Source organism: Thrips palmi, unplaced genomic scaffold, assembly GCF_012932325.1.
Source record: "Thrips palmi isolate BJ-2018 unplaced genomic scaffold, TpBJ-2018v1 HiC_scaffold_8, whole genome shotgun sequence".
In the NCBI taxonomy this organism is placed as follows: Eukaryota; Metazoa; Arthropoda; class Insecta; order Thysanoptera; family Thripidae; genus Thrips; species Thrips palmi.
The window spans coordinates 191,147-218,672 of NW_023144635.1; the positions used below are offsets into that span (position 1 = coordinate 191,147).

The 27,526-nt window shown below is 62.8% G+C and overlaps 1 protein-coding gene across 2 annotated transcripts in view; it reads right to left on the reverse strand.

The window, feature by feature from the left end:
* Positions 1-27,526, reverse strand: part of LOC117653864 (serine/threonine-protein kinase NIM1-like) — a 37,641-nt gene that overhangs the window by 2,299 nt on the left and 7,816 nt on the right. Inside the window, exons 1-6 of one of the 2 annotated variants that reach the window (XM_034399836.1) lie at positions 4,651-4,798; positions 3,972-4,148; positions 1,427-1,538; positions 985-1,141; positions 590-698; positions 260-502 (exon numbers count right to left, since the gene is read on the reverse strand). In XM_034399836.1, the coding sequence (XP_034255727.1) occupies positions 260-502; positions 590-698; positions 985-1,141; positions 1,427-1,538; positions 3,972-4,148; positions 4,651-4,798 (946 nt within the window). Of the gene's footprint in view, positions 1-259; positions 503-589; positions 699-984; positions 1,142-1,426; positions 1,539-3,971; positions 4,149-4,650; positions 4,799-10,363; positions 10,456-27,526 lie in introns of those variants that run through there. The other variant, XM_034399839.1, reaches the window with a different exon arrangement.

Sequence of the window (27,526 nt, forward strand, 5' to 3'; positions counted from 1 at the left end):
TTCTTTCCAAAAATGCCCGAGCCATCTCAAAACTCTCATATTTAGTCGGAGAAATAGTGAACTACAATTAGCAAAGCAGAGATTCCGGCCAGCTCCGTTGCGAGTCCATTACCCCTAGTCTCATGAAAGCACCACCCAGCCGTCAGGCCGTCAGCGAGGATGACAGCCACCCTGGGACCGGCTTTTAAACACAGGGCGTCGGAAATCCAACCGCCCCGGGTTCAAACACCGGCGTCAGAGGCTTTTCCATCTCACTCACCGATGAGCCCCTGGCACTCGTCCGACAGGTGCGCGGGCAGGCTGAAGTGGCCCTCCAGGATGTGGCGCTTGAGGGAGGCGACGGTGGGCGCCTGGAAGGGCATGTGGCCCGTCACGATGAAGGCCAGCAGCACGCCCAGCGCCCACAGGTCCACGGGCGGGCCGCGGTAGGACTCGTCGCGGAACAGCTCGGGGGCGGCGTACGGCGGCGAGCCGCAAAACGTGTTAAGCTGCTGCTGCATTCCTGCCAACAAAAACAAACGGAGTTTTAGAGCTTTTAGAGCGAGCAAACATCAACAACAACACACGGCGGGGCGCGGGCGGCCCTTACCTGAGGTGAGCTCGGTGCTGAAGCCGAAGTCGCCCAGCTTGACTAACGTGGGCCCCGCGCAGAACACGTTCTCGGCCTTGATGTCCCTGTGGATGATGCCGCGCCCGTGCTGCAGCGCCGGCAAGACAAAGACGGGGCACTGTAAGGCACTGGGCAGGCAACGCGACGCGGCACAGGGGGCTAGAAGATCGGTGGAAGCGGCCAAAACTCTAGATGGGTTTTGAGCTCCACGAGCCCAATGTGTTACCCCACCCATGGATTCCTCGTTCGGAGAGCAATCCATTGGTGGGGTCACACGTTCGGTTCGAGTTCTATTTAGCGACTCTGGAGCTCAAAAAGCGTCTAGAGTTCTGGCCCACTGTGCGCGCCAGGAACCGAGCGATAATGAGACTCACCAAGTAGTGAACGGCCGAGGCGATCTGGCCGAAGACGACCTTGGCCTGGGCCTCCTCCATCCGGCCCAGCGTGCTGATCTTGTGGTAGAGCTCCCCGCCCGCGGCGAACTCCAACACCAGGTGCAGCTTGGAGTAGGTCTCCACCACCTCGTACAGCCTGGGCCAAAAGCAGAGGGCCGAGTGTGAATCGGAATCCGGGTCGTTGACACTGCCACACTGCAGTAGGGCTGCGGCGGTCTTTCCCGACGCAATCGCCTTGTGGCGTGCGCGCCGCAGCGTTAGGCATCCCGTCGGCCTCGCCGTCGGCGCGCGGCCAGCAGGCTGAGTCCGAGGGTCGATTCCGTCGCTCTGTCTCTCTCGCACTCATGCGGCGCCCCGTCTGGGTGCGAGAGAGACAGAGCGACGAAAACGACCCTCGGGATCAGTCCGCAGCGCGGCGTACCTGATGATGTTGGGATGGTGCACGCGCTCCATGTTGGCCACCTCCCTCGTCACCATGCGTCTCGTCTTCTGGTCCAGCTTCGCCTTGTCCAGGATCTTGATGGCCACCCGCTCTGCAAAAGGCACACATCAATTTTTTTTTCTTTTTTGTTTCAAATATCATAGTTCCTGTTAAAAACGTTTTTGCTCGCTAAGTGCTGGAATAATTTGAGCGTAGGAGTGCTGCGGCTGCATTATGCGCGGCGGGGCGGCTCAGCGATGTCGCCGCTTTATGTCGCAGTCGGCGGTACCGCTCGGGCAGTGCTACCGCTCGCAGTGCCGCCCGCGGATTTGTGAATCAAATGAGCGGGTTGCCGAAGGGAAGCAGTAGTATGGCATATTGCCGGCAAGGAGCTTTCTTCATTCCGCGAAAAAGCATCAACGAACTTGTCGTCGAGCTGATTCCCGGGAGCGCGGTCCGCGTGGGGTCCGTGGGGCCCCTGGGGTTCGACCCGACCGAGAAATACTCCCACGGCCTGGCCCATGGTCTGTCTGGTCGGGACAGCTCCGTCGGAACCTTTGCAGCCCCGCCTGGAGTTTCCGGCCTCTGGCTCTCGCTAGTCGGGAGCGACGCCCCCGGCCCGGCCGCACTCCCCGGCCTATCGCGCATCGGGATCACGACCACGACCACGATCACGGCGGCGAGAAATGACCTCCAAAACTGGGCGGCCCTGCCCGGCCCGCGGCTCGACCCTCGACGGGGTGACCGCATGGCCTGCCCTGGGCCTGCCGGAGCGGAGCGGCGGAGCGCAGCGCGGGGTGAAGATCCTCCCGACGTGTGAGCCGCGCCACGAGCCGCCCCGCCATGGCCCCGCCATGGCGCGCCAGGGCCAGGGGGGAGGGGGCTAACTCTCCCTACTCACGAAACGAACAGACAATCCGGCGCGGCCATTTCTCGGCGCGTGGGCATGCGACTGGAGGCCGGGGGGTGAGTCGCCCCCAGCAAACTGATTCCGAACACTGCTTCGTCTCGCTCGCACCCCTACGGACCGCCCCACGAGTGCGAGAGAGACAGAGCGACGGCTGCGGTGTCCCCGTCCTTCCCCTTGCCCTCCCTCCGCACAGTGGGCCAGAAGACCGGTGAAGGCGGCCAAAACTCTAGACGCGTTTTGAGCTCCAGAGTCGCTAAACAGGACTCGAACCGCAAGTGTGACCCCACCAATGGGTTCCTCGTTCGGAGAGCAATCCATTGGTGGGGTCACTCGTTCGGTTCGAGGCCTGTTTAGCGACTCTGGAGCTCAAAACGCGTCTAGAGTTTTGTCCGCCTCCACAGGTCTTCTGGCCCACTGTACTCCGTGGCGCTAGACGCTAGGTTGGTGACTCTGCTGATTCAGCGCGAACGGGTCGGACGGGCGTGGCGCCTCAGTCACCTGTTCTATGCTGTGTAAATGTGCAGCAATGTGCAGCACGCCCCTCCCCGCCGCCCCGCCCCACGCCGCCAGTGCAAAGTAACCATCGTCATCCGCTGAGCTACTCGCCAGCACGGCACTAACAGGATCTACACCTGCAGGAGCGTCCGTAAGAAGGGGGGGGGGGAGACAACAGCCGTGGGGCGAGTTACGCATCGCGAGAAAGTTCGGAGCGCAGTAAGTGCGAATATGAGGCCAACTGATTTAAATTTTAAAAATCATACTCATTTTTGGGGCTTTTCGCTAAGCTTTACGAAGGGTAGAATGGGTCCCAAAGGAGGGGTGCCAGTGACGCTTTTGCAATAATCATTTTTACGGAGTGAAATTTGTTGGGCGCCACCGGGACACTACACGGGTAGCGCAGTAGCGCCCCGCGCCCCGACAGGTTAGGACAGCTCGGTGTCTCGTCGCGCCTAGCCGCCTAGCTGGGGCGTGCTAGGGCTTCCTGCTGCACCCGCTGCCCGCTGCGCGCCCAGGAGACCCATTCCGAGAGTCGTTTTCGTCGCCCCGTCTCTCTCCCTCTCCCCCATACGGGACGACCTGCGAGAGCGAGAGAGACGGAGCGACGAAAACGACTCTCGGAATCAGTCTGCAGGCTCGTGGCGCTGCCGGGGGAGGGGGCAGTCGAGCCGCAGCAGTCACCTTCTAGGGTAGACAGGCCCTGCCAATATGTTCCCAATGCTCCCCCCAGAGCCCCCGAGCCCAGAGCGCCTGTCGTTCCGTGCATAGGCAGGCCCGCGACGCACGGCTGTCGTGCCTCCCAGGGGCTGCCTACTCCGCCCCTGCCGGCCAAAGCCAGTTCCGTCGATGCACAACCCCGCGGGGAAGGCTTCCATTCGGATTGCCAATTTACCGGAGTTCCAGCCCGAATTATCTTCTTGCTTTTTGTTTTATTTTCGTAGTGATATGAAGGGGAGAGCAGTAATGGGTGAACGAATGTCCCGCATGCCGAGTCGCCCATTTCTCCAAAGTATCCCATTTCTCGGCTCTAAAGAGACGGGATTCGGGAGTTTTGTTTACCGCGAGAGGTAATGTGCAAACAAAATAAATCAAACTAGGTATTTTTTTGCTCAACATCGACAGCAAATCCAAACCTACCTGAGGTGAGCTGGTGTACGGCCATCTTGACGGTGCTGAAGTTGCCGGCGCCCAGGTCGCCGCGCAGGCGGTACAGGCCGACCCGCTTGCCCAGGGACACCTCCTGCCGCCAGCGCCGGTCATGGTGCAGCTGGAGGGTGAGCCGCTCGTACGGCGTGCTGCCCCCGCACTCTGCTCCTGGAACAAAGCCGGCCGGTCGCGGTTGGAGATGCCTTTATGTTTGGTTTCGTCTTTGTGGGGCACTGCACAGTAAGGTCATATGGAAGCTAGGTCGGCGCAACCGAGATGGGACACCGGGCAAGCCGGCAGGCAGGCTGGCAGGCAGGTAGGCGGTCCTCCGCTGCACCCGGCGACGGATTTGGGATCTCGGTTGCGCCGACCTATCTTCCATATGACCTTACTGCACAGTGGGCCAGAAGACCGGTGGAGGCGGCCAAAACTCTAGACGCGTTCAGAGCCCCAGGGTCGCTAAATAGGACTCGAACCGAACGTCCGACCCCACCAATGGATTGCTCTCCGAACGAGAAATCCATTGGTGGGGTCATACGTTCGGTTCGAGTCCCATACAGCGACTCTAGAGCTCAAAAGGTGTCTTAAGTTTTGACCGCCTCCACCGGTCTTCTGGCCCACTGAGCGCTGGCGGCTTAATTTGAGGCTGACGGGCACGTCCGTCGGGCACCTTTGCTGCCGCCGAACAGCGCCGCGCTCAGCGAGGTCCTCCTCCCCGGCGGCCTGGGCGGCCTGGGCACGGGCTGGTAGGGCCGCACGATGTTGGGGTAGCGCGTGCGCGGGTCGCCGTTGGACACGAACGTGACGCACGAGTGCATGACGGCGGCCTGCTTGGCGGCCTCCTTGACGGCCTCCTTCGCGGCGGCCTGCTGCTGCTTGGCCGCGGCGCGCGCGGCACGGCGCCGTCACGGCGCGGCGACCGACGCGTGGCAGCATGGGGCTGGACGCTAGGCTCGCACTGGTGCGTCGTCGCACGCCTGCACCTCGACCACCTCGACCTTCTCGACCACCTCGACTACTTCGACTGCGCCAGGTGGCCGCCTCCGTGCCGCACCAACACCCTTACATCCTACAGCGCCGTGACAAATTAAAAGTGACATCGAGCTGGCGTTGAAGCGGGGGGGGGGGGGGGGGGGGGGAGAGGCGGAAGTGGTTCGTCCTCATCAGAAAAATAAAGCTGACGCGGTCCCGGGGGTGCTTTGCCATGGCCATGCCGCCGCCGGCTCTGGACGCTCCGGGAAGGAAGAGGGCGACGTGGACGACGAGGACGACGAGGACGACGAGGACGACGAGGACGACGAAGACGACGGGCACCCTCCACGGAGGTGGCATCCCCCAATCTGCATCGACGTGGACGTGTGACGTGCAACAAGGGGCTTTAATTTGCTGAGTGGTCCCCGTGGGTGGGCGTCGCTGGCGGGGCTGGCGGGGCAGTGCCGGCACACAGGTGGGGCCGTAACCCGTAACTAGTTAGAGGCCAAGCCGCGGGCTATGGGTCCCCTGGCGCAATTGGAGAGTATTCATCAGCGAGGAGTCCCGTCGGCCCGTCTCTCTCGCACCCATACGGGACGACCCACGTGTGCGAGAGGGAGAGAGAGAGAGCGCTCCCTCTCGGAATGAGTCTGCCGGTCCGGGCCGTCCGGGCCTGGCGGCGGGGCCAAGGGCGGGCAAGGGCGGTGGGGACGCGGCGTGACGTCAGACGCCCCGCCCAGCAAGCGAGGCACAGTGGGCCAGAAGACCGGCCTGGCGGCGGGGCCAAGGGCGGGCAAGGGCGGTGGGGACGCGGCGTGACGTCAGACGCCCCGCCCAGCAAGCGAGGCACAGTGGGCCAGAAGACCGGCCTGGCGGCGGGGCCAAGGGCGGGCAAGGGCGGGCAAGGGCGGTGGGGACGCGGCGTGACGTCAGACGCCCCGCCCAGCAAGCGAGGCACAGTGGGCCAGAAGACCGGCCTGGCGGCGGGGCCAAGGGCGGGCAAGGGCGGTGGGGACGCGGCGTGACGTCAGACGCCCCGCCCAGCAAGCGAGGCACAGTGGGCCAGAAGACCGGCCTGGCGGCGGGGCCAAGGGCGGGCAAGGGCGGTGGGGACGCGGCGTGACGTCAGACGCCCCGCCCAGCAAGCGAGGCACAGTGGGCCAGAAGACCGGCCTGGCGGCGGGGCCAAGGGCGGGCAAGGGCGGTGGGGACGCGGCGTGACGTCAGACGCCCCGCCCAGCAAGCGAGGCACAGTGGGCCAGAAGACCGGCCTGGCGGCGGGGCCAAGGGCGGGCAAGGGCGGTGGGGACGCGGCGTGACGTCAGACGCCCCGCCCAGCAAGCGAGGCACAGTGGGCCAGAAGACCGGCCTGGCGGCGGGGCCAAGGGCGGGCAAGGGCGGTGGGGACGCGGCGTGACGTCAGACGCCCCGCCCAGCAAGCGAGGCACAGTGGGCCAGAAGACCGGCCTGGCGGCGGGGCCAAGGGCGGGCAAGGGCGGTGGGGACGCGGCGTGACGTCAGACGCCCCGCCCAGCAAGCGAGGCACAGTGGGCCAGAAGACCGGCCTGGCGGCGGGGCCAAGGGCGGGCAAGGGCGGTGGGGACGCGGCGTGACGTCAGACGCCCCGCCCAGCAAGCGAGGCACAGTGGGCCAGAAGACCGGCCTGGCGGCGGGGCCAAGGGCGGGCAAGGGCGGTGGGGACGCGGCGTGACGTCAGACGCCCCGCCCAGCAAGCGAGGCACAGTGGGCCAGAAGACCGGCCTGGCGGCGGGGCCAAGGGCGGGCAAGGGCGGTGGGGACGCGGCGTGACGTCAGACGCCCCGCCCAGCAAGCGAGGCACAGTGGGCCAGAAGACCGGCCTGGCGGCGGGGCCAAGGGCGGGCAAGGGCGGTGGGGACGCGGCGTGACGTCAGACGCCCCGCCCAGCAAGCGAGGCACAGTGGGCCAGAAGACCGGCCTGGCGGCGGGGCCAAGGGCGGGCAAGGGCGGTGGGGACGCGGCGTGACGTCAGACGCCCCGCCCAGCAAGCGAGGCACAGTGGGCCAGAAGACCGGCCTGGCGGCGGGGCCAAGGGCGGGCAAGGGCGGTGGGGACGCGGCGTGACGTCAGACGCCCCGCCCAGCAAGCGAGGCACAGTGGGCCAGAAGACCGGCCTGGCGGCGGGGCCAAGGGCGGGCAAGGGCGGTGGGGACGCGGCGTGACGTCAGACGCCCCGCCCAGCAAGCGAGGCACAGTGGGCCAGAAGACCGGCCTGGCGGCGGGGCCAAGGGCGGGCAAGGGCGGTGGGGACGCGGCGTGACGTCAGACGCCCCGCCCAGCAAGCGAGGCACAGTGGGCCAGAAGACCGGCCTGGCGGCGGGGCCAAGGGCGGGCAAGGGCGGTGGGGACGCGGCGTGACGTCAGACGCCCCGCCCAGCAAGCGAGGCACAGTGGGCCAGAAGACCGGCCTGGCGGCGGGGCCAAGGGCGGGCAAGGGCGGTGGGGACGCGGCGTGACGTCAGACGCCCCGCCCAGCAAGCGAGGCACAGTGGGCCAGAAGACCGGCCTGGCGGCGGGGCCAAGGGCGGGCAAGGGCGGTGGGGACGCGGCGTGACGTCAGACGCCCCGCCCAGCAAGCGAGGCACAGTGGGCCAGAAGACCGGCCTGGCGGCGGGGCCAAGGGCGGGCAAGGGCGGTGGGGACGCGGCGTGACGTCAGACGCCCCGCCCAGCAAGCGAGGCACAGTGGGCCAGAAGACCGGCCTGGCGGCGGGGCCAAGGGCGGGCAAGGGCGGTGGGGACGCGGCGTGACGTCAGACGCCCCGCCCAGCAAGCGAGGCACAGTGGGCCAGAAGACCGGCCTGGCGGCGGGGCCAAGGGCGGGCAAGGGCGGTGGGGACGCGGCGTGACGTCAGACGCCCCGCCCAGCAAGCGAGGCACAGTGGGCCAGAAGACCGGCCTGGCGGCGGGGCCAAGGGCGGGCAAGGGCGGTGGGGACGCGGCGTGACGTCAGACGCCCCGCCCAGCAAGCGAGGCACAGTGGGCCAGAAGACCGGCCTGGCGGCGGGGCCAAGGGCGGGCAAGGGCGGTGGGGACGCGGCGTGACGTCAGACGCCCCGCCCAGCAAGCGAGGCACAGTGGGCCAGAAGACCGGCCTGGCGGCGGGGCCAAGGGCGGGCAAGGGCGGTGGGGACGCGGCGTGACGTCAGACGCCCCGCCCAGCAAGCGAGGCACAGTGGGCCAGAAGACCGGCCTGGCGGCGGGGCCAAGGGCGGGCAAGGGCGGTGGGGACGCGGCGTGACGTCAGACGCCCCGCCCAGCAAGCGAGGCACAGTGGGCCAGAAGACCGGCCTGGCGGCGGGGCCAAGGGCGGGCAAGGGCGGTGGGGACGCGGCGTGACGTCAGACGCCCCGCCCAGCAAGCGAGGCACAGTGGGCCAGAAGACCGGCCTGGCGGCGGGGCCAAGGGCGGGCAAGGGCGGTGGGGACGCGGCGTGACGTCAGACGCCCCGCCCAGCAAGCGAGGCACAGTGGGCCAGAAGACCGGCCTGGCGGCGGGGCCAAGGGCGGGCAAGGGCGGTGGGGACGCGGCGTGACGTCAGACGCCCCGCCCAGCAAGCGAGGCACAGTGGGCCAGAAGACCGGCCTGGCGGCGGGGCCAAGGGCGGGCAAGGGCGGTGGGGACGCGGCGTGACGTCAGACGCCCCGCCCAGCAAGCGAGGCACAGTGGGCCAGAAGACCGGCCTGGCGGCGGGGCCAAGGGCGGGCAAGGGCGGTGGGGACGCGGCGTGACGTCAGACGCCCCGCCCAGCAAGCGAGGCACAGTGGGCCAGAAGACCGGCCTGGCGGCGGGGCCAAGGGCGGGCAAGGGCGGTGGGGACGCGGCGTGACGTCAGACGCCCCGCCCAGCAAGCGAGGCACAGTGGGCCAGAAGACCGGCCTGGCGGCGGGGCCAAGGGCGGGCAAGGGCGGTGGGGACGCGGCGTGACGTCAGACGCCCCGCCCAGCAAGCGAGGCACAGTGGGCCAGAAGACCGGCCTGGCGGCGGGGCCAAGGGCGGGCAAGGGCGGTGGGGACGCGGCGTGACGTCAGACGCCCCGCCCAGCAAGCGAGGCACAGTGGGCCAGAAGACCGGCCTGGCGGCGGGGCCAAGGGCGGGCAAGGGCGGTGGGGACGCGGCGTGACGTCAGACGCCCCGCCCAGCAAGCGAGGCACAGTGGGCCAGAAGACCGGCCTGGCGGCGGGGCCAAGGGCGGGCAAGGGCGGTGGGGACGCGGCGTGACGTCAGACGCCCCGCCCAGCAAGCGAGGCACAGTGGGCCAGAAGACCGGCCTGGCGGCGGGGCCAAGGGCGGGCAAGGGCGGTGGGGACGCGGCGTGACGTCAGACGCCCCGCCCAGCAAGCGAGGCACAGTGGGCCAGAAGACCGGCCTGGCGGCGGGGCCAAGGGCGGGCAAGGGCGGTGGGGACGCGGCGTGACGTCAGACGCCCCGCCCAGCAAGCGAGGCACAGTGGGCCAGAAGACCGGCCTGGCGGCGGGGCAGGGCGGGCAGGGCGGTGGGACGCGGCGTGACGTCAGCGCCCCGCCCAGCAAGCGAGGCACAGTGGGCCAGAAGACCGGCCTGGCGGCGGCGGCAACAGGAGGGCGGGCAAGGGCGGTGGGGACGCGGCGTGACGTCAGACGCCCCGCCAGCAAGCGAGGCACAGTGGCCAGAAGACCGGCCTGGCGGCGGGACCAAGGGCTGGGAAATGGCGGTGGACGCGGCGTGACGTCAGACGCCCCGCCCAGCAACGAGGCACAGGGGCCAGAAGACCGGCCTGCGGCGGGGCCAAGGGGGCAAGGGCGGTGGGACGAGGCGTGACGTCGACGCCCCGCCAGCAAGCGAGGCACAGTGGCCAGAAGACCGGCCTGGCGAGCGGGGCCAAGGGCGGGCAAGGGCGTGGGGACGCGGCGTGACGTCAGACGCCCCGCCCAGCAAGCGAGGCACAGTGGGCCAGAAGACCGGCCTGGCGGCGGGGCCAAGGGCGGGCAAGGGCGGTGGGGACGCGGCGTGACGTCAGACGCCCCGCCCCAGCAAGCGAGGCAGCGAGCGTAGCGAGGACCGGCAGCCACCACACCACTAAAGCCGAACGACTCGGCAGTTCCAGCCACGCTTCAGCGTGCTTCAGGCCCCATCACGGCGGATCAAGGATCAACCTGGCCTCCAACAGGGCAGGGGCGGATCTAAGATTTTTCAAAGGAGGGGGTTTTCATTTTTGCCTACTAACAGGGGCAATGAAGTGCTGGTTGCCTGCCAGGCGGCCTATCTCGTACGCGAAGTGTGTGTGTGTGTGGGGGGGGGATAACCGCCTTCACTCCCCTTAAATTTTCGCCTGCAACACGCTGCAACATAGAGGCGGCGCACCACTGCGGTGGTGTTGTGGCGTATACTGACCTGACGACGGTACGACTTGGCTGGGCAGGGAGTGCACCCTGGCAGCGGGCATGTTAGCCCCGGTGACCATTCAGCGTCAGGGACTCCATCACCTGCAACAGGAAGCGGCGTGAACGAACTGCGGAGGGAGCCGCACTGCGGGGGAATCAATCCCGGCGCCGAAATTAGGAAATTATTGGTCAGGCGACGTTTATCTGCAGAGTAATCTGGTACGTGGATTCCGTGCCGACGGCGGCGGCTTGGCGGCTCGGCGGCCAAGTCATTTCGCGACGGCTAGGGACTCCGGGGCCCGGCCAGCCCGTCAGCGCGGCTCATGAATGAGCTAAGTGAAACGGAGTTCTTTGCCGAGTGCATGATCTCGCGCGCGGCCGCGCCGTGTCCGGTCTGCGGACTGATTCCGAGAGTCGTTTTCGTCGCTCTGTCTCTCTCGCGCCTATGCGGGAGCCCTTTGGAGTGCGAGAGAGACAGAGCGACGAAAACGACTCTCGGAATCCGTCCGCCGCCACCACTACTGGAAACGCAAAGGCCGCCGCGCCGCAGTCATTTCGCAGAAGCCGCGGCGGAGGGAGGCCTTCGGCCGCTTCGCCACGCCACTGCATTTCAACACCCCGCCCCGCCGTCCGTGCAGTGTGCCGCCCAGTCCGTGAGTCCGTGCAGCCCGACTCGGCGAAATGCCGCCAAACGAACCGCTCATTACCCCGCCGATGAAATGAAACATGAAACGCGGCGCAGGCGGTGGCGCGCAGAATCCAGAACCGGCGCGGCGTCGTTTTTAAAATTCAAAATTTAATATCTCCTCCTTTTATTGCCACATGCATTATGCACGGCGCTGTCGCCACCGCTGCGAAATGCGAATCTGTTTTGTTATGACGCTATGCGGGCGCGCGCGAGAGAGAGACAGAGACAGAGAGACTTATCGGGAAAATGGGAATCCACGCGAGGCCGCCGAGAGATCGGTACGGGTCGGGGAGGGGGCAGGGAGGGGGCGGGGAGGGGCGACGAGGCTCTGGTCGCATCCGCCGGGGGCGTGCCGTATCATAAAAAAGATATAACTGCTGGAAGAAACTTAGTCACCAACAACAAAAACAACGCCCACGCGGCGGCGTCGCCCCCGCGCCCCCGCGTCCCCGCGCGCACAGGCACTTTTCGTCGGGGCTCACGGCGCGCGGCTCACGCGACATCTTCGATCTCCGCGCCGCGTTTAACGATGCATGCTGCGACGGCACCGCGGCACCCCGGCGGCCACCTCGGCGGCCACCTCGGCGGCACGTCGGCAGTTTGAAACCAAAGGGCCCCCAGATTCCAGGGCCGTCTGAACCCGAGTCGGGGAGCCAAGCGGCAAACAACACGCCGAGAGCGGACCGCGAAACGAGCCTCGCCCGCCGAAGTTTCGCGACCGTGGCGGCGACAGTGGCGGATCCAGAGCCGGCCCGAGGGAGGGAAGGGCAAAGTTGCACTTTCTGCCTGCTACAACGGGCAAAGTGTGTATTTTTGCATACCTTTCAGGCCGCTAGGGGCCAGGAGGGGTTCAGATGTCCTTTTGCCCTCCCCCCACTGGATCCGCGCCTAAGTGGCGGTTGCCTGGGGAAGGCCTCGAGGGAGAGAGGGGAGGGGGAGGCCTGGTTGAGGGCCTCGGTGAGTGCCCCGGCACGCCGCCGCCCCCCAGGCCCTGCAGGCCCTGTTGGCATGCTTGAAAGTGAGGCGTCTCCTCCGGGCCTGCACTGCCAAGGCCCTGCAGGCCCTGTATTGGCATGCTTGAAAGTGAGGCGTCTCCTCCGGGCCTGCACTGCCAAGGCCCTGCAGGCCCTGTATTGGCATGCTTGAAAGTGAGGCGTCTCCTCCGGGCCTGCACTGCCAAGGCCCTGCAGGCCCTGTATTGGCATGCTTGAAAGTGAGGCGTCTCCTCCGGGCCTGCACTGCCAAGGCCCTGCAGGCCCTGTATTGGCATGCTTGAAAGTGAGGCGTCTCCTCCGGGCCTGCACTGCCAAGGCCCTGCAGGCCCTGTATTGGCATGCTTGAAAGTGAGGCGTCTCCTCCGGGCCTGCACTGCCAAGGCCCTGCAGGCCCTGTATTGGCATGCTTGAAAGTGAGGCGTCTCCTCCGGGCCTGCACTGCCAAGGCCCTGCAGGCCCTGTATTGGCATGCTTGAAAGTGAGGCGTCTCCTCCGGGCCTGCACTGCCAAGGCCCTGCAGGCCCTGTATTGGCATGCTTGAAAGTGAGGCGTCTCCTCCGGGCCTGCACTGCCAAGGCCCTGCAGGCCCTGTATTGGCATGCTTGAAAGTGAGGCGTCTCCTCCGGGCCTGCACTGCCAAGGCCCTGCAGGCCCTGTATTGGCATGCTTGAAAGTGAGGCGTCTCCTCCGGGCCTGCACTGCCAAGGCCCTGCAGGCCCTGTATTGGCATGCTTGAAAGTGAGGCGTCTCCTCCGGGCCTGCACTGCCAAGGCCCTGCAGGCCCTGTATTGGCATGCTTGAAAGTGAGGCGTCTCCTCCGGGCCTGCACTGCCAAGGCCCTGCAGGCCCTGTATTGGCATGCTTGAAAGTGAGGCGTCTCCTCCGGGCCTGCACTGCCAAGGCCCTGCAGGCCCTGTATTGGCATGCTTGAAAGTGAGGCGTCTCCTCCGGGCCTGCACTGCCAAGGCCCTGCAGGCCCTGTATTGGCATGCTTGAAAGTGAGGCGTCTCCTCCGGGCCTGCACTGCCAAGGCCCTGCAGGCCCTGTATTGGCATGCTTGAAAGTGAGGCGTCTCCTCCGGGCCTGCACTGCCAAGGCCCTGCAGGCCCTGTATTGGCATGCTTGAAAGTGAGGCGTCTCCTCCGGGCCTGCACTGCCAAGGCCCTGCAGGCCCTGTATTGGCATGCTTGAAAGTGAGGCGTCTCCTCCGGGCCTGCACTGCCAAGGCCCTGCAGGCCCTGTATTGGCATGCTTGAAAGTGAGGCGTCTCCTCCGGGCCTGCACTGCCAAGGCCCTGCAGGCCCTGTATTGGCATGCTTGAAAGTGAGGCGTCTCCTCCGGGCCTGCACTGCCAAGGCCCTGCAGGCCCTGTATTGGCATGCTTGAAAGTGAGGCGTCTCCTCCGGGCCTGCACTGCCAAGGCCCTGCAGGCCCTGTATTGGCATGCTTGAAAGTGAGGCGTCTCCTCCGGGCCTGCACTGCCAAGGCCCTGCAGGCCCTGTATTGGCATGCTTGAAAGTGAGGCGTCTCCTCCGGGCCTGCACTGCCAAGGCCCTGCAGGCCCTGTATTGGCATGCTTGAAAGTGAGGCGTCTCCTCCGGGCCTGCACTGCCAAGGCCCTGCAGGCCCTGTATTGGCATGCTTGAAAGTGAGGCGTCTCCTCCGGGCCTGCACTGCCAAGGCCCTGCAGGCCCTGTATTGGCATGCTTGAAAGTGAGGCGTCTCCTCCGGGCCTGCACTGCCAAGGCACTGCAGCGCTGCACCGCTCGGGCCCTCGCCACATCCATCCGGCACGCCAGCGCCCAAACCAGCGCAAAACAAATTTCGCCCGGTGCGCGCGTGCCTCGGAGTGCTTGAGGGGTCGCAGAGAGGACGGCGCGCCGCGCGGCCGAGCCCTCCGCTTATTTTAATCAATATGACTGTGTACCGCACCGACTGGCCTCTTCGGCGTGCGCCCCCGTTCTCACCACCAGGCGGCTGTCACGGCTGGCATGGGTAGCGCGCGTAGCGCCGCCTTGTGGTGATGTACGACTCTTGGGGACTTGGGCCCAAGCACGCGCAGAAAGACAGACAGACAGACAGACAGACAGACAGACAGACAGACAGACAGACAGACAGACAGACAGACAGACAGACAGACAGGCAGACAGACAGACAGACAGACAGACAGACAGACAGACAGACAGACAGACAGACAGATAGACAGGCAGACAGGCAGACGAAATGCCAAACAGAGCGACGGGCAGACAGCAGACGGCCGGGCGGGCGGACACGTGTGCGCCGTGTGCGCAGTGCCGGGGGCGCCGAGGCGGCGGCGGGCGTAGAAACCATGTTGTCGGCGGGGTGGCCGGTTCGCCCCGCCCTGCCCCGCCCAGTGTAGTGCCCCGGGCGGGGTGGTGCTGGTGGTGCGGTCCGGTCCCGATACTACACACGCCGCTAATTATGCAGCACGGCGGCAAGGCGGCAAGGCAGGCTGGCAGCACCGCGAGGCTCGGCGGCCCTCTAGGCGGCCCTGGCCCTGACCCTGGCCCTGTCCAGCAGCCTTGCCGTCGGCCTCGCCTTCAGCCGGCCCGCCTTTTGACGCCTTTCACCAGTGCGGCAGCCTTTTCGCCGCTTTTGACGCATTTCGCCGTCCTTGTCCTTCGGCGTCCTTTTATCGCCGCCCTGCCGCTGGGTGGCTTCGCTTTCGATTCCCTGCGAGGCACACACACAGAGACAGACAGAAAGACAGACACACAGACAGACACAGTCAGAGCAAATATGCCACTGGCCCCGCTTTGCTCTCTGGCTCACAGTGGTGTGGTTACCCATCGCCGGCGGCTTTTCATGCGGGCCAATCAAACGGCTTCTCAGCCCCCCTCTCCCCAGTCCCCGCATGATATTCTCATTACGACTTGTCCAGCCCGTCCCGCCCGTCCCGCAGGGAGAGAGAGACATGTCGGTTGCCCGATGCAGAAAAAAATTTATCAAAATTCACAAGACACTTTTTAACCATATTTCATCATCAAAATCACGGTTCAAAGTTCTACCACATTGCAAAGTCTCATCAAAATCCTATAGAAAATTTGCATAAATGGCATCACAGATTAAATCTCGGCGAGGCTGAATCTGGGGGGCTCCTTTGTGCCGAAAAAAACGTACCAATGGTAATAAAAATAAGAATGAGTTATTCCGGGTTTCCGGGTTTCGCTACTCGGTGTGGCCTTCCTTGACCGCCGCCGCGGCTCCAGCGCCTCCAGCCCTCGGCCGGGCCAGGCCGGGCCAGGCACAGCGTCGATCACTGCGACGAACAAACTCTGCCGCATCGGCAGCCGCGGGGCCCGGCCGCCCCCAGCTCCTGCCCCCCGGGGGGGGGGGGCGCCCCCAGGACCGGAAGTAGCTTGTGTCGGTGGAGGGGGAACGGGGCACGGGGGTGACGGCCGGTGACGGCCTTGTTGCGTGTGTCGCCGTCACGCCGTGACGACTGTGCCGCGTGTGGCGTGACTGGAGATGTGCGTCGGGAAAACGCTATCGCCGCAAAGGCCGCCATGGCCATGGCCATGCCGCCGTTTCCTCGGCCAGCTCGGCCTCCTCGCGCAGGAGGCCAAAACTCGGGACGCGTTTTGAGCTCCAGAGTCGCGAACCAGGACTCGAACCGAACGTGTGACCCCGCCGATGGATTCCTCGTTTGGAGAGCAATCCATAGGTGGGGTCACACGTTGGGTTCTAGTCCCATTTAGCGACTCTGGAGCTCAAAACGCGTCCGGGACTTTGAGCGCCTCCGCCGAGTGTAGCGCCCGGCGGCACGGCGGTAGGCAACACGGCCGGCATGGCGGCGCGGCGGCACGGCATTCGGGCCCGCTCGGGCGCTCCCGGCCGGCCGCACGGGGCTTCGTCGCTGTCTCTCTCGCACTCATGGGGCGTTCCGCGTGGGGTGCGAGAGAGACAGAGCACTGTGCGGAGTCAGCCCGTCGGGTTCGCTGGTCGGCCGACCGGCCGGCCGGCAGGCAGGCAGGCGTCGCGTTGCAGGAAAACTTTACTGATGGAGATTACGGGTGCAGGAAAGGGTGTCGTATTTCGCGCGGCGCTTTGTTTCGCGCGAGCCGGCGAAAGAGATGGAAATATCCAATTAAGGAGAAATAATTCACCGACGCGGACAACCGAAAGGCCAAACGCCGACCGCAACAATGAAACAATCGATTCTCCTAATCCGTCTGTACTCTTCGCCGGTCGCGGACCCTGCCGGGTGGAGGCCTGCCGAGGACGTGGAGGCTGCGTCCTCGAGGACGACCCGTAGCGACTAGAAGGAGAGGGAGGGGAGACACTGTTAGAAATATGCCGGAAGGGGAGGAGGCGTGGAAAAGGACGTGTCTGCGTGCGCCGGCCGCGGCGGCGCGGCGCGGCCCCGCCGGGCTGGTCGCCGTTTTATTTGCATTTTAACTAGATGCTGAGGGTCAGGCAGCCGGGTGGAGCGTGATATCGGACCTTTCGCTGGCACACGCTGCACGCCACGCGGCACACCACGCCCTGGCCGCGGAGGCCGGGCAGTGCCGCTTTAAGGCCGCCGTCCTGTCCCTCCAGTCCGCGGACCGCGGTCCGCGCCGAGCGTGGACGCCACGGGCACGCTCCTGGCCTCCTCCGAGCGGACTGGCGGCGTCCCGGCCTCGTCTGCCGCGGTGTCACCGACGCTCAGGTGATAATGCGGGGGCGTGGCGGGGCGTTGCGGGCTGACACCTTTGGCGGCGGCGCGTCGCACGCGGCGCCGGCCTCTGCTGCGCGCCACGCCGCCCCCGCCCCGCCCTGCCTCACCGCGCCCCGCCCCGCCCCGCCCCGCCCTGCCTCACCGCGCCCCGCCCCGCCGCGCCGCCGAACGGCAAAGCGAGCCGGCGGGACGATAATAGGCCAATCAGCGACACTGATATTTCTTTGCCCGCTGTACTGTACTCTGTTCACCTCTGGCACGACGGTGGAACTCGAGGACCCGGCGACCGGCGATGCCGGCGGTGCAGAAAGGTACACTCCGTCGACCTCTCCAGCGCGCTGCCGGCCAGCAGCAGGTACTACTCCGTGGAGTCCGTGGAGTTGGCGGAGTCCGCGTTGCGGCCGGTCCACAGGGCCCAGGCTGCCGACCGGGCCGGGCCGGCGTGGCCCTGCGAGACTCAACGTCCAATCAGCGCAGAGTGGTTTGAATTGAGCGAGGGAGGGAAGAGGGAAGGGACGCCCCGTCGGTCGCGCGCAAAGTCACGCGCAAAGTCACGCGCAAAGTCACGCGCAAAGTCACGCGCAAAGTCACGCGCAAAGTCACGCCCAGCGCCGCGCCCCGAAGGACCCAAGGACCGAATCTGCGGAAACGGGACGGAACCGAACCGATGATCGGATTGACCGCGGCGGACCGGGTTTTTCACCGGTTTCCGGTCGACCTGGAAGCAATTCAAGAACGAAAATGTGTCTGCGTGAGCGTGACTTTAAGCGTGCCCCCGTCAGGGTGCGGCCCTACTGCACGCGCGCACGTCGCGGTGTGAGTGCGCGTGCGTGCGTGCGCGATCGTGGACGCAATCTCTCCCTTCTCCAACGTGCCCGCCGCTTTGTTTTGATTGCTTGATAGTTATTGGATAACGGTGATAAATTGATGGCCGTATGGACGTATTGAGTGTCACTGCAGAGTCGCGGGCGCTTCTATCCCCCTCTCCCCCTCCCCCTCCCTCACACACACATACACACACAAACGCACACACACGCACACACACACACACATATATATACACACACACACGGCGATAGGCTGTTAGTTATGGGGCTGGCCAGCGGTAAATTAGTTGCTGTGACTTGGCAACGCTTGGCAACGACCTGCCGCTCTGGAGGTGGTCGGTCGGTGTATGTCGTTACTGTGGGACGGGACAAGCGCGGATCCAGGGGGGAGGGGGAGGGGTGGACGGACGAGGCTCTAGACGCGCCGCTGGGACGGCACAGCATGGGCCATGGGCAGCCATGGGCCCCAAGTCCGCTGGTGGTGGCGCAGTATACAGTGTACCTGGGGAATCGTATAACAATGCATAGCGGCCGGACTGGGCTGGCCGGCGCGGCATGGCGTTGACGTCAGACAGGCCGTCGGGGCGCTGGCGATGCCATGGCGATGCTGAGGGCCTCGCTCCGTCACGCCCGGCCCGGCCCGGCCCTGCAGGCTGATCCCGAGAGTCGTTTTCGTCGCTCTGTCTCTCTCGCACTCGGAGCCTCATTCGGGAGACTCCATGGGCGCGAGAGAGACAGAGCGACAAAAACGACTCCGTCTGCCGGCCCGCGATAGGACCATAACCGTGCTGGGCTTCGTCGGCCTCTCCTTTCACACCCACCCCCAGCGACTTGACGACCGGCAGCGCGGCAGCCTGATTCCGAGCGTCGTCCCCGTCACCCCACAGTGGGCCAGAAGACCGGTGGAGGCGGCCAAAACTCTAGACGCGTTTTGAGCTCCAGAGTCGCTAAACAGGACTCGAACCGAACGTGTGACCCCATCTATGGATTGCTCCTCGAACGAGGAATCCATTGGGGGGTCACACGTTCGGTCCGAGTCCCATTTAGTGACTCTGGAGCTCAAAACGCGTGTAGAGTTTTGGCCGCCTCCACTGGTCTTCTGGCCCACTGTGCGTCGCCCCGTCCCTCTCGCACTGACGGAGCGTCCCGAGCGGTCCCGTAAAGGTGCGAGAGAGGCAGAGGACCAAGCCTCGGGATCGGCGTGCTGCCTCGCCCGAGTCCTAACCTAACAAGCCTCGGCAGAAGGAACAGGGAGAGGAAACAGGGTGATTCCATGTTAAGATCGCACACTTCCCGACTTCGATGTCTCCGATTTCGCTCATATTCGGTGAATCGTCACCAATTAGTGTATAGATGACTCGTGCATAACGGTTTTGATCAGAAATGGACCGTTCCGGAGATCTCGATACGTGATCTTTTTTGGTTATTAAAAAACACGCGGTGCACTGTGACAGAAAATCACCCATAACTCGGCCATTTTTGAAGATATCGCAAATCCGAGGCCAGATTTAGAAAGAGCATAAAATTTTGCATATGATTGGCCACTTTTTAGGTCGATAGGTCAATATTAGTTTTTACACCTTTTCTTAACATTACTAAAAACTTTCATGAGCTACCCCCAAAATACCTATGTTTCGATTTGGCTCATATTTGGTTTATGGGGCCTCTATACCAAGTGGAAAAACCCCTTAAAATATTGCGACTCGTTTTGTCTTCGTTTAGCCGTGGTAAGGTGAAACGTTCTACAACGCACCAGAAAATCACGTTTTTTTTCGCGTTTTGTCGCGTTTTGGCAATCGCGGACGGCCCCGCCTCATTCAAATCTCACGCGGTGAGTGGGAAATGCAGTTACCGCTTGCATCTGGACCTCTCAGAAGCCAGTAAATGTATTTGGTGGAACTTTCGGGCCGAGTTGCGGTCACCTCAGGTATAGATTTTAGCCCCTCGGCCTGAAATCACGCATTTTTGCATGATTTATTGCCACGGGGCTCAAGTGGGGCTCTAATGGGGCTCGAGCGGGGCTTAGGTCGGGGCTCAACCTGGGCTGTGGATATTGGGGCTTCGGTCCGGGCTCGAATGGGGCTCAGGTCCAGGCTCAGACCATTGGTGCTCAAACGGGACGGGGCTCATGTCCTGTATACCGATGAATGGTGCCTATTCTTGGTACTAGTGTGTTCATTTCTGACTTACGCGAACGAGTAGAAAGGCCCAGGTGTACGCATCCAGTCAAAGGAACCATTTTTTTGTGCATTTATTAAACATTAACACTAGAAAGGCCAGGTTTCTGGATAACCTTTATGGGCCAAGTGGGTCGTTTTGAGCCATAGGTGTTTCTAGCGGTTTTACTACATTTTAGTTATGGTTTTTGGTTGAAATAGTAATGTTTCTTGTTTCGTAAGTCGGGGTTAAAAGGTTAAAAACGGTTAAAAACGTAGAAATTCCGTTTGTATTGGTATCTCTCGCCTACTTGCATAGCTGAGGATGGATAGACGTCTTAACATTTGCATTAGCATATGCTGAATCGCATGGAATCAACTTGTACGTCATCTGACAAAATGTTTGGGAAACTGACCACCATGAAAATATTTTTAGCTTCAGGCAAAAAAAAAAAAAAAACTCCACCGTAGCCTACCTACAAGAGAAATCCACTTTATGAAAGGCTTTTTTGCAAGTTCTGAACTTAACCTCCACCGGATCTCGTTCTGGTCCTGGTTATTTTGAAACAAAGGACAGGTAAACCCTTCAAAGCTGCTGCCTTTGTCACAGAACTGATTTACTTCCTGCGGCCAGAAGGGTCGATTTAAGGGGCGGGGAAGGGGGGGGGGCATCTCGAGTCAAAAGTCGCTAGGACGCATCGTTTGGCGGGAAAATTGGTTCAAAATAACCGAAATAGCAGAAAAATTGATTAATTTGACCCAATTTTCCCGGCAAACGATGCGTCCTGGCGATTTTTGACCTAACATGAATCTCCTCTAAATTGACCCTCCTCATCTCAGGAAGCAAGTGCAAAAAAAATCCATCTTCATTTTAAGAAACTAGTTTGTGAAGCAGTGTAAAGATATTTTTTCCTCTTAAAAGTAAGGAACTTTCTCCTCTAAAAACCAATGACCAAGTTCTTGAAATTCATAGATTATGGTTTATTAAAATTCATAAATATATTTGACTATGGTGGAGAAAAGAACTTCTGTACCGACGTCCGATTTCGAGTTTGGATGACGTAATTACGAAATACATCGTACATCGAGACGCATAACAGTGTCGATTGTCAAAAATTAGTCGATTCACGAAGGCAGAACATTTACACATCTTCCATCGCTAGACTGTCACAGTAGAGGAGGTGCCTGGACCTTAACCTAATGTGGGGCCGTTGTGGGGTCTGACGATGTTATCCGATCGGGGTGATCTTTAAAATCGTTCATATTGGCCCCTGTTCGGAAAAAAGGGTTTTTCGCAACACCCTATTTGTCAATGTACGAAAAGTCAAAATTTTCGGGGACTGTTCTTTTAAAGAAAAAGTACCAAGGAGAACATTCACAAACGAAAAAAATATCACTTTCACCCGCTAAATAAATACAAAAAAAATGGTTCCTTTGACTTGATGCGCACACCTTGGCCTTTCTACTCCCTCCAGTAAGTCAGAAATGAACAGGCCAGTACCAAGAATACGCACCATTTATCGTCCTTTCACAACCAGAGCCCCTGCCATTCACAACTAGAGCCCTCGCCAATCGGAAGATAGGCAACAAGGAGCACCGGTGCACGTTCGGTTGCCCAACAGGCGTCGAGACCTGAGGTCCGCAACACGGCCCGAAAGTTCCACAAAATACATTTACTGGCTTCTGAGAGGTCCAGATGCAAGCGGTAACTGCATTTCCCACTCACCGCTTGAGATTTGAATGAGGTGGGGCCGTCCGCGATTGCCAAAACGCGACAAAACGCGAAAAAAAAACGTGATTTTCTGGTGCATTGTAGAACGTTTCACCTTACCACGGCTAAACGAGTGCAAAACGAGTCGCAATATTTTAAGGGGCTATTCCACTTGGTATAGAGGCCCCATAAACCAAATATGAGCCAAATCGAAACATAGGTATTTTGGGGGTAGCTCATGAAAGTTTTTAGTAATGTTAAGAAAAAGTGTAAAAACTAATATTGACCTATCGACCTAAAAAGTGGCCAATCATATGCAAAATTTTATGCTCTTTCTAAATCTGGCCTCGGATTTGCGATATCTTCAAAAATGGCCGAGTTATGGGTGATTTTCTGTCACAGTGCACCCCGGTTTTTTTAACGACCAAAAAAGATCACGTATCGAGATCTCCGGAACGGTCCATTTCTGACCAAAACCGTTTGGCACGAGTCATCTATACACTAATTGGTGACGATTCACCGAATATGAGCGAAATCGGAGACATCGAAGTCGGGAAGTGTGCGATCTTAACATGGAATCACCCAACAAAAATAGCGTGGACAGGCTGCTCGGCTGAGCTCATTAAAATCCAGCGGCTCGTCCCGCGTGTCCGCGTCTCGAAATGATGGCGCGGACTTTGATGTTGTTATTCACTCGGGGAGAAACAACGGGAACGGAAGACGCGAAGCAACGCCAAGCCAGGGGTCTCAGAGTGAGCATGGCTTGCGGGCCGCATAGAGAGAGAGAAAGGCAAAGAAGAGAGATAGGAGATGAAATGAGTGAGGCGGCGAAGGTGTGACACGCCGGACTCGACCCAGCCGCACGGCAGCGGCGACGGCGGCGACCCAGCGCTGCGCTGCCTCGGCCGCACGGCAGAGCCTGCGATCGGGTGGGTAAGCTGCCGCGTTCTCACCCGCCGTCCCCGGCCGGGTGAGCGCTCTTACCCGGTGCCAGCACAGGTTCAGTCGGCGCTGGCCGGTGTAACCGGTATGTTATACCCCCCTGGAGCTTTTTACCCCCGGTACATCATACCTAGGCATGTTTTACCCCCCCCCCCGTAAAATGTGCCTAGGCATGTTTTACCCCCCACCCCTGAGGGTAGGGGGTACTATGTGCCTAGGCATGTTTTACCCCCCCGGTAATATGTGCCTAGGCACGTTTTACCCCCCGGTAAAATGTGCCTAGGCATGTTTTACCCCCCACCCTCGAGGGTAGGGGGTACAATGTGCCTAGGCATGTTTTACCCCCCCCCCCCGGTAAAATGTGCCTAGGCACATTTTACCCCCCATTCTCGAGGGTAGGGGGTACAGTGTGCCTAGGCATGTTTTACCCCCGGTAAAATGTGCCTAGGCACGTTTTACCTCGGGCGCTCCGCGTCTCTCGCAGTCTGGGCGCTCTTGGGGGGAAAGACAGAGCGACGATTCTCGGAATCCGTCACCTGTTTGCCGCAGAGCTGATGTCAACGGGTTTAACAGTCATTTATTGGTCGGGTCAGCACTTAGGTTTCGTCTCGGCTGTGTCCCACAGCTCAGTGGCAAAGGGTGAGGGGTAAAACATGCCTAGGCACATTGTACCCCCTACCCTCGAGGGTGGGGGGTAAAACGTGCCTAGGCACATTTTACCGGGGGGGTAAAACATGCCTAGGCACATTGTACCCCTACCCTTGAGGGTGGGGGGTAAAACATGCCTAGGCACATTTTACCGGGGGGGGGGGGAAACGTGCCTAGGCACATTTTACCGGGGGGTAAAACATGCCTAGGCACATTGTACCCCCTACCCTCGAGGGTGGGGGGTACAATGTGCCTAGGCACAATTTACCGGGGGGGGTAAAACATGCCTAGGCACAGCGTACCGGGGGTAAGGGCAGCCGGGGGGTAAAACATCCCGTCGACATGACACACACACACACACACTCACACGTAACACGTAGCAGCCAGCGGCGGCGACCAGCGCCCGATCGACGAGCCACAGCGCCGACGGCGAGGCAAAACCAACCACAGCCGCGCCAAGCGACTGACGGGCGTCAGGCGAGTGGCATCTCGCTCTCTCACTCCCATAAGCAGCCAAAGAGTGCGAGAGAGACAGTGTGTCGACTGGCGGCTCGCTGACTGCCGCTTGCCTCGCCGGCGACGGCAGCGGGCCGCGCTGGGCTCGGGTCGAGCCGTCGTCGGCACGCTGGGTCTGTTCACCCGTGGTGGGTAGCGCGTTACCCGGTCACCTCAACAGCGGGTGGGTCTGGGTCTGGGTATGGGCCGGCTGTGGCCGGGTGAGCAAGTCAAAGAGTGCCAGACCGGCCGGGTAGCGCTCGGCCGCCTTACCCACCCGATCGCAGGCTCTGCCGCACGGGCTGACTGTGTGTGGCACCCGAGCTCCGGGCCGGACCGGCCCGCGGGCCGCCCGTCTGAGACCCCTGCGCCAAGCAACGCCAAGCCGGGCCCCGGGATCATTCTACAGGCCGGGAAGCAAGACACGTGCAAGGCGGTGACACCATGGTGACACGCGCAGCGCCCCCTAGCCTTGCCGAGCCGCCCCTGGCAAGCTGGCTGGCGCTGGCTGGGCTGGTGCAGTAATTAGAGAAGGCGGTGGAGTAAGTACCCTGGCGTGGCCGAGCCGTGTTCTCACTTTGACGAGCAAACAAAAGGCTGCGCTGATAAGCATCGGGGGTGGAGAAAACAACAACAGCAACGACAGCACCGCCAACAACAACAATAACTACAAACAAACGCCGAAAGACTTGCAAAGTGGACTGTGCGACGTGATTAGGTCGGGCCTGCCCATTCATGACTGCAGAGGAAGGGACATAAAACCGACCGGCGGCGGTCGTCGGAATCCTGGATTCGAGAATCCAGTCGGGGGAGTTATTACGCACTTTGGGCCACGAGAATGGCGCTGCCATTTTAGATTGCAGGCCCACCCAGCTGGGTCGAAAGGGCTGGCGGTGCTGGGGGCAAAGGGCTGCGGCCAAAGGGCTGCGGCCAAAGGGCTGCGGCCAAAGGGCTGGGGGCAAAGGGCTGCGGCCAAAGGGCTGCGGCCAAAGGGCTGCGGCCAAAGGGCTGGGGGCAAAGGGCTGCGGCCAAAGGGCTGCGGCCAAAGGGCTGCGGCCAAAGGGCTGGGGGCAAAGGGCTGCGGCCAAAGGGCTGCGGCCAAAGGGCTGCGGCCAAAGGGCTGCGGCCAAAGGGCTACGGCCAGGGAACGCCCCGAGGGAATGCCCGTCGCTGACCTTTTGGTGTGTGTAATCAAGTCATCAGGCGGACTTGCCGGCCGATCCGTATCTCGGCGATTCGGTCTACGCCTCCCTCCAGCCGACCGATTCAGAAGAGCGCTTCGTCGCTCTGTCTCTCTCGCACCCATGCGGGGAGCCCCGTGAGAGTGACAGAGACAGCCGAGGGGTGACCCACTGTAAAATTTTGTGTACAATGATTGAGTGAATGTGCAAGCATGTGTAAGATTTCTGGCGTTTTTGCCACACATGTTGCCTACTTACAGGCGTTTTTGCCTCCTGAATGTGGAATGTGGTCAAATTTTGTACAACGAATGTGGGAAGCTGTTCCCCCGTCGGAGACAGCGCGATACAGCGACTCTTCGGCGTCCTCTTCGGGAGGGCGCCAGTACGCCACGAGGAGGATCGTCTTCGGCCGTCTTCGGCGCGTGCTGCGCGTGCTTGGCACGCCGCCACGGCCGTGCGGTGCGGCCCGTGCGGCGAGGCCCCGTGCTGTGCAGCCTGCAGCGACGAGGCGAAGCCGCGCAAAGCGCGCGCACTGTAAACAAGAGGCTTCGTTTTCGGCCCCACAGTTCAGCAGGCTGATTCCGAGGGGTCGTTCCGTCGCTCTGTCTCCGTCACACGCATTGGGGCGTCGCGCTGACAGTGTAGCGGTGCGAGCGAGACGGAGAGGCGAAGCGTCTCTTTGGCGTCGATAGGCAGGCCGCTCAGACCGAGGGGTTACCCACTCCGGGAATCATGTGTACACTCAGTCCGGGAATCATTCGTAAATCTTTTAAAATTTGATGGAAAATCCTCATAGTTTCAATTTTAAGTCATGGTAATCATGTGATACACACAAAGGCATTCAAATACAAAGCAAATTTTCGAAAGTTCTCTCTTTTTCTCAGAGATATGTTCTGGGAATCGCGGGAATCCGGAATCGTGTGTACACTAAAACAACGAGTGGGTAACCCCTCGGCTCAGACAGCGCCCGCGCCTGCAGCGGTGCCGGTGGCAAGGACGGTCGCGCTGCTCTTGTGCGCGTGGGCGTGCGCGCGAATCGGAACCACGCCACCACGCCACACCACGCCACGCCACGCCACGCCACGCCACGCCACGCCACGCCACGCCACGCCACGCCACGCCACGCCAGGGCGGCTAAAGGATGAGGGCTGTCGATGGGGCCGCGGCAATACGGCAGTCGTCTGATTCCGAACGGTCGTTTGGTCGCTGTCTCTCTCACACTCATGGAGCGTGTCGCATGGGTGCGAGAGAGACAGAGCGACGGCATGAGGCGGCAGTACGGCAGTAAGGAGGCTGGATCAAGGAAGGCGGGCGAGGCGGCGGGGCGGCGAGGCGGGCACCGCGCTGAGCCCTTCCCTTGAATCCCTTGAGCCCGGCACAGGGCGGCACAGGGCGCTGGGCGGGACAGAGCGCGGGGCCCCTGGGCCGCGCCATGAGTGGGAGGGAGAGGGAATGAGGGGCCGAGGGACCGGGAGAAACGTCGCCAAACAAGAAGCGCGCGAGATGTGTGTGGCCTCGAAGGCCTTGCCGGCCCTGGCGGCCTTGCCACGTGTAGCGTGTCGACGCGTCCCTTCCCTTCGGACGTGGCGACGTGACGCGGCCCTTCGGACGGCTGGCGGCGCGGCGGCGCGGCACGGCGACGCCCCCACGCCCTTCCCCTTCACCCAGCCCTCCCCCCCAGATCAGGCGGCCGTCACCGACTTTACGCGCGCAATCGCAATTACGGCCAGTCTCATCTCATCCCCGGCGAGGCGGCGCGGCGGCGCGGCGGCGGCCAAGCACCCCGTCAGCAGGCCGTCGGGTCGTCAGGCCGTCACGGCGCTCAGATCTAGAGGGCAAGGAGGTCGCCGTCGCACAGCAGTGGGTCGGAAGACCGGTGGAGGCGGCCAAAAGTCGCGTTTTGAGCTGCAGAGTCGCTAAAACAGGACTCTCTTTCGGAGAGCAATCGACTGGTGGGGTCACAACGTTCGGTTCGAGTTCCATTTAGTGACTCTGGAGCTGAAAACGCGTCCGGGATTGTGACCGCCTCCACCGTCCCTCTGACACACTGTGCAGCCGGCTGGTCTGCCTCCGGAGCGCCTGCGAGCGGCGGGATAGGCCACCACGCAAGGCACGCGCGTCCTGAACCTCCACGTGTTGCCTACTGCCCGGGCGGTCTGCCTCCGGAGCGCCTGCGAGCGGCGGGATAGGCCACCACGCAAGGCACGCGCGTCCTGGACCTCCACGTGCTGCCTACTGCTCGGGCGCTCGCCTCCGGGCCGCGCTGCACCTACACTGGAGACTCAGGCTGCCTCGTTCGGAGAGCAATCCACTGATGCGAGACCCATTTAGTGACTGGAGCTCAAAACGTGTCCGGGATTTTGACCGCCTCCTCCGTTCGCGTCGCACTCGCCGCCAAGCACCCCGTCAGCAGGCCGGCAGGCCGTCGCGGCGCTTCGACCCAGAGGGCGAGGAGGTCGCCGTCGCACTCGCCGCCAATCAAGTCTGAACGAACCGGAATGAATGGGCGCGCCGCCACACTGTGTGGACTGCCCCACGGTGGGAAGCCCTTTGCAGTAGACTGAGTGAGGGGTCTCTCTCTCTCTCTCTCTCTCTCTCTCTCTCTCTCTCTCTCTCTCTCTCTCTCTCTCTCTCTCTCTCTCGCACACAAGGGGCGCTCCACCAGTGCGAGAGAGACAGACCGACGGCCGCGCTGTGCGCGCTGTGCGGAATCAGTCTACCGACGCGCCCTTTGCCGCCTGCCCAGTGATTTGCAAACAAGGAAAAGGGCCCCCTGTATGGCCGGCGGTCCTGGCCAAGGGCAAGGCCAAGGGCCTGGCGGTGCGGGGAGGCTCGAGGGACGTCGCGTC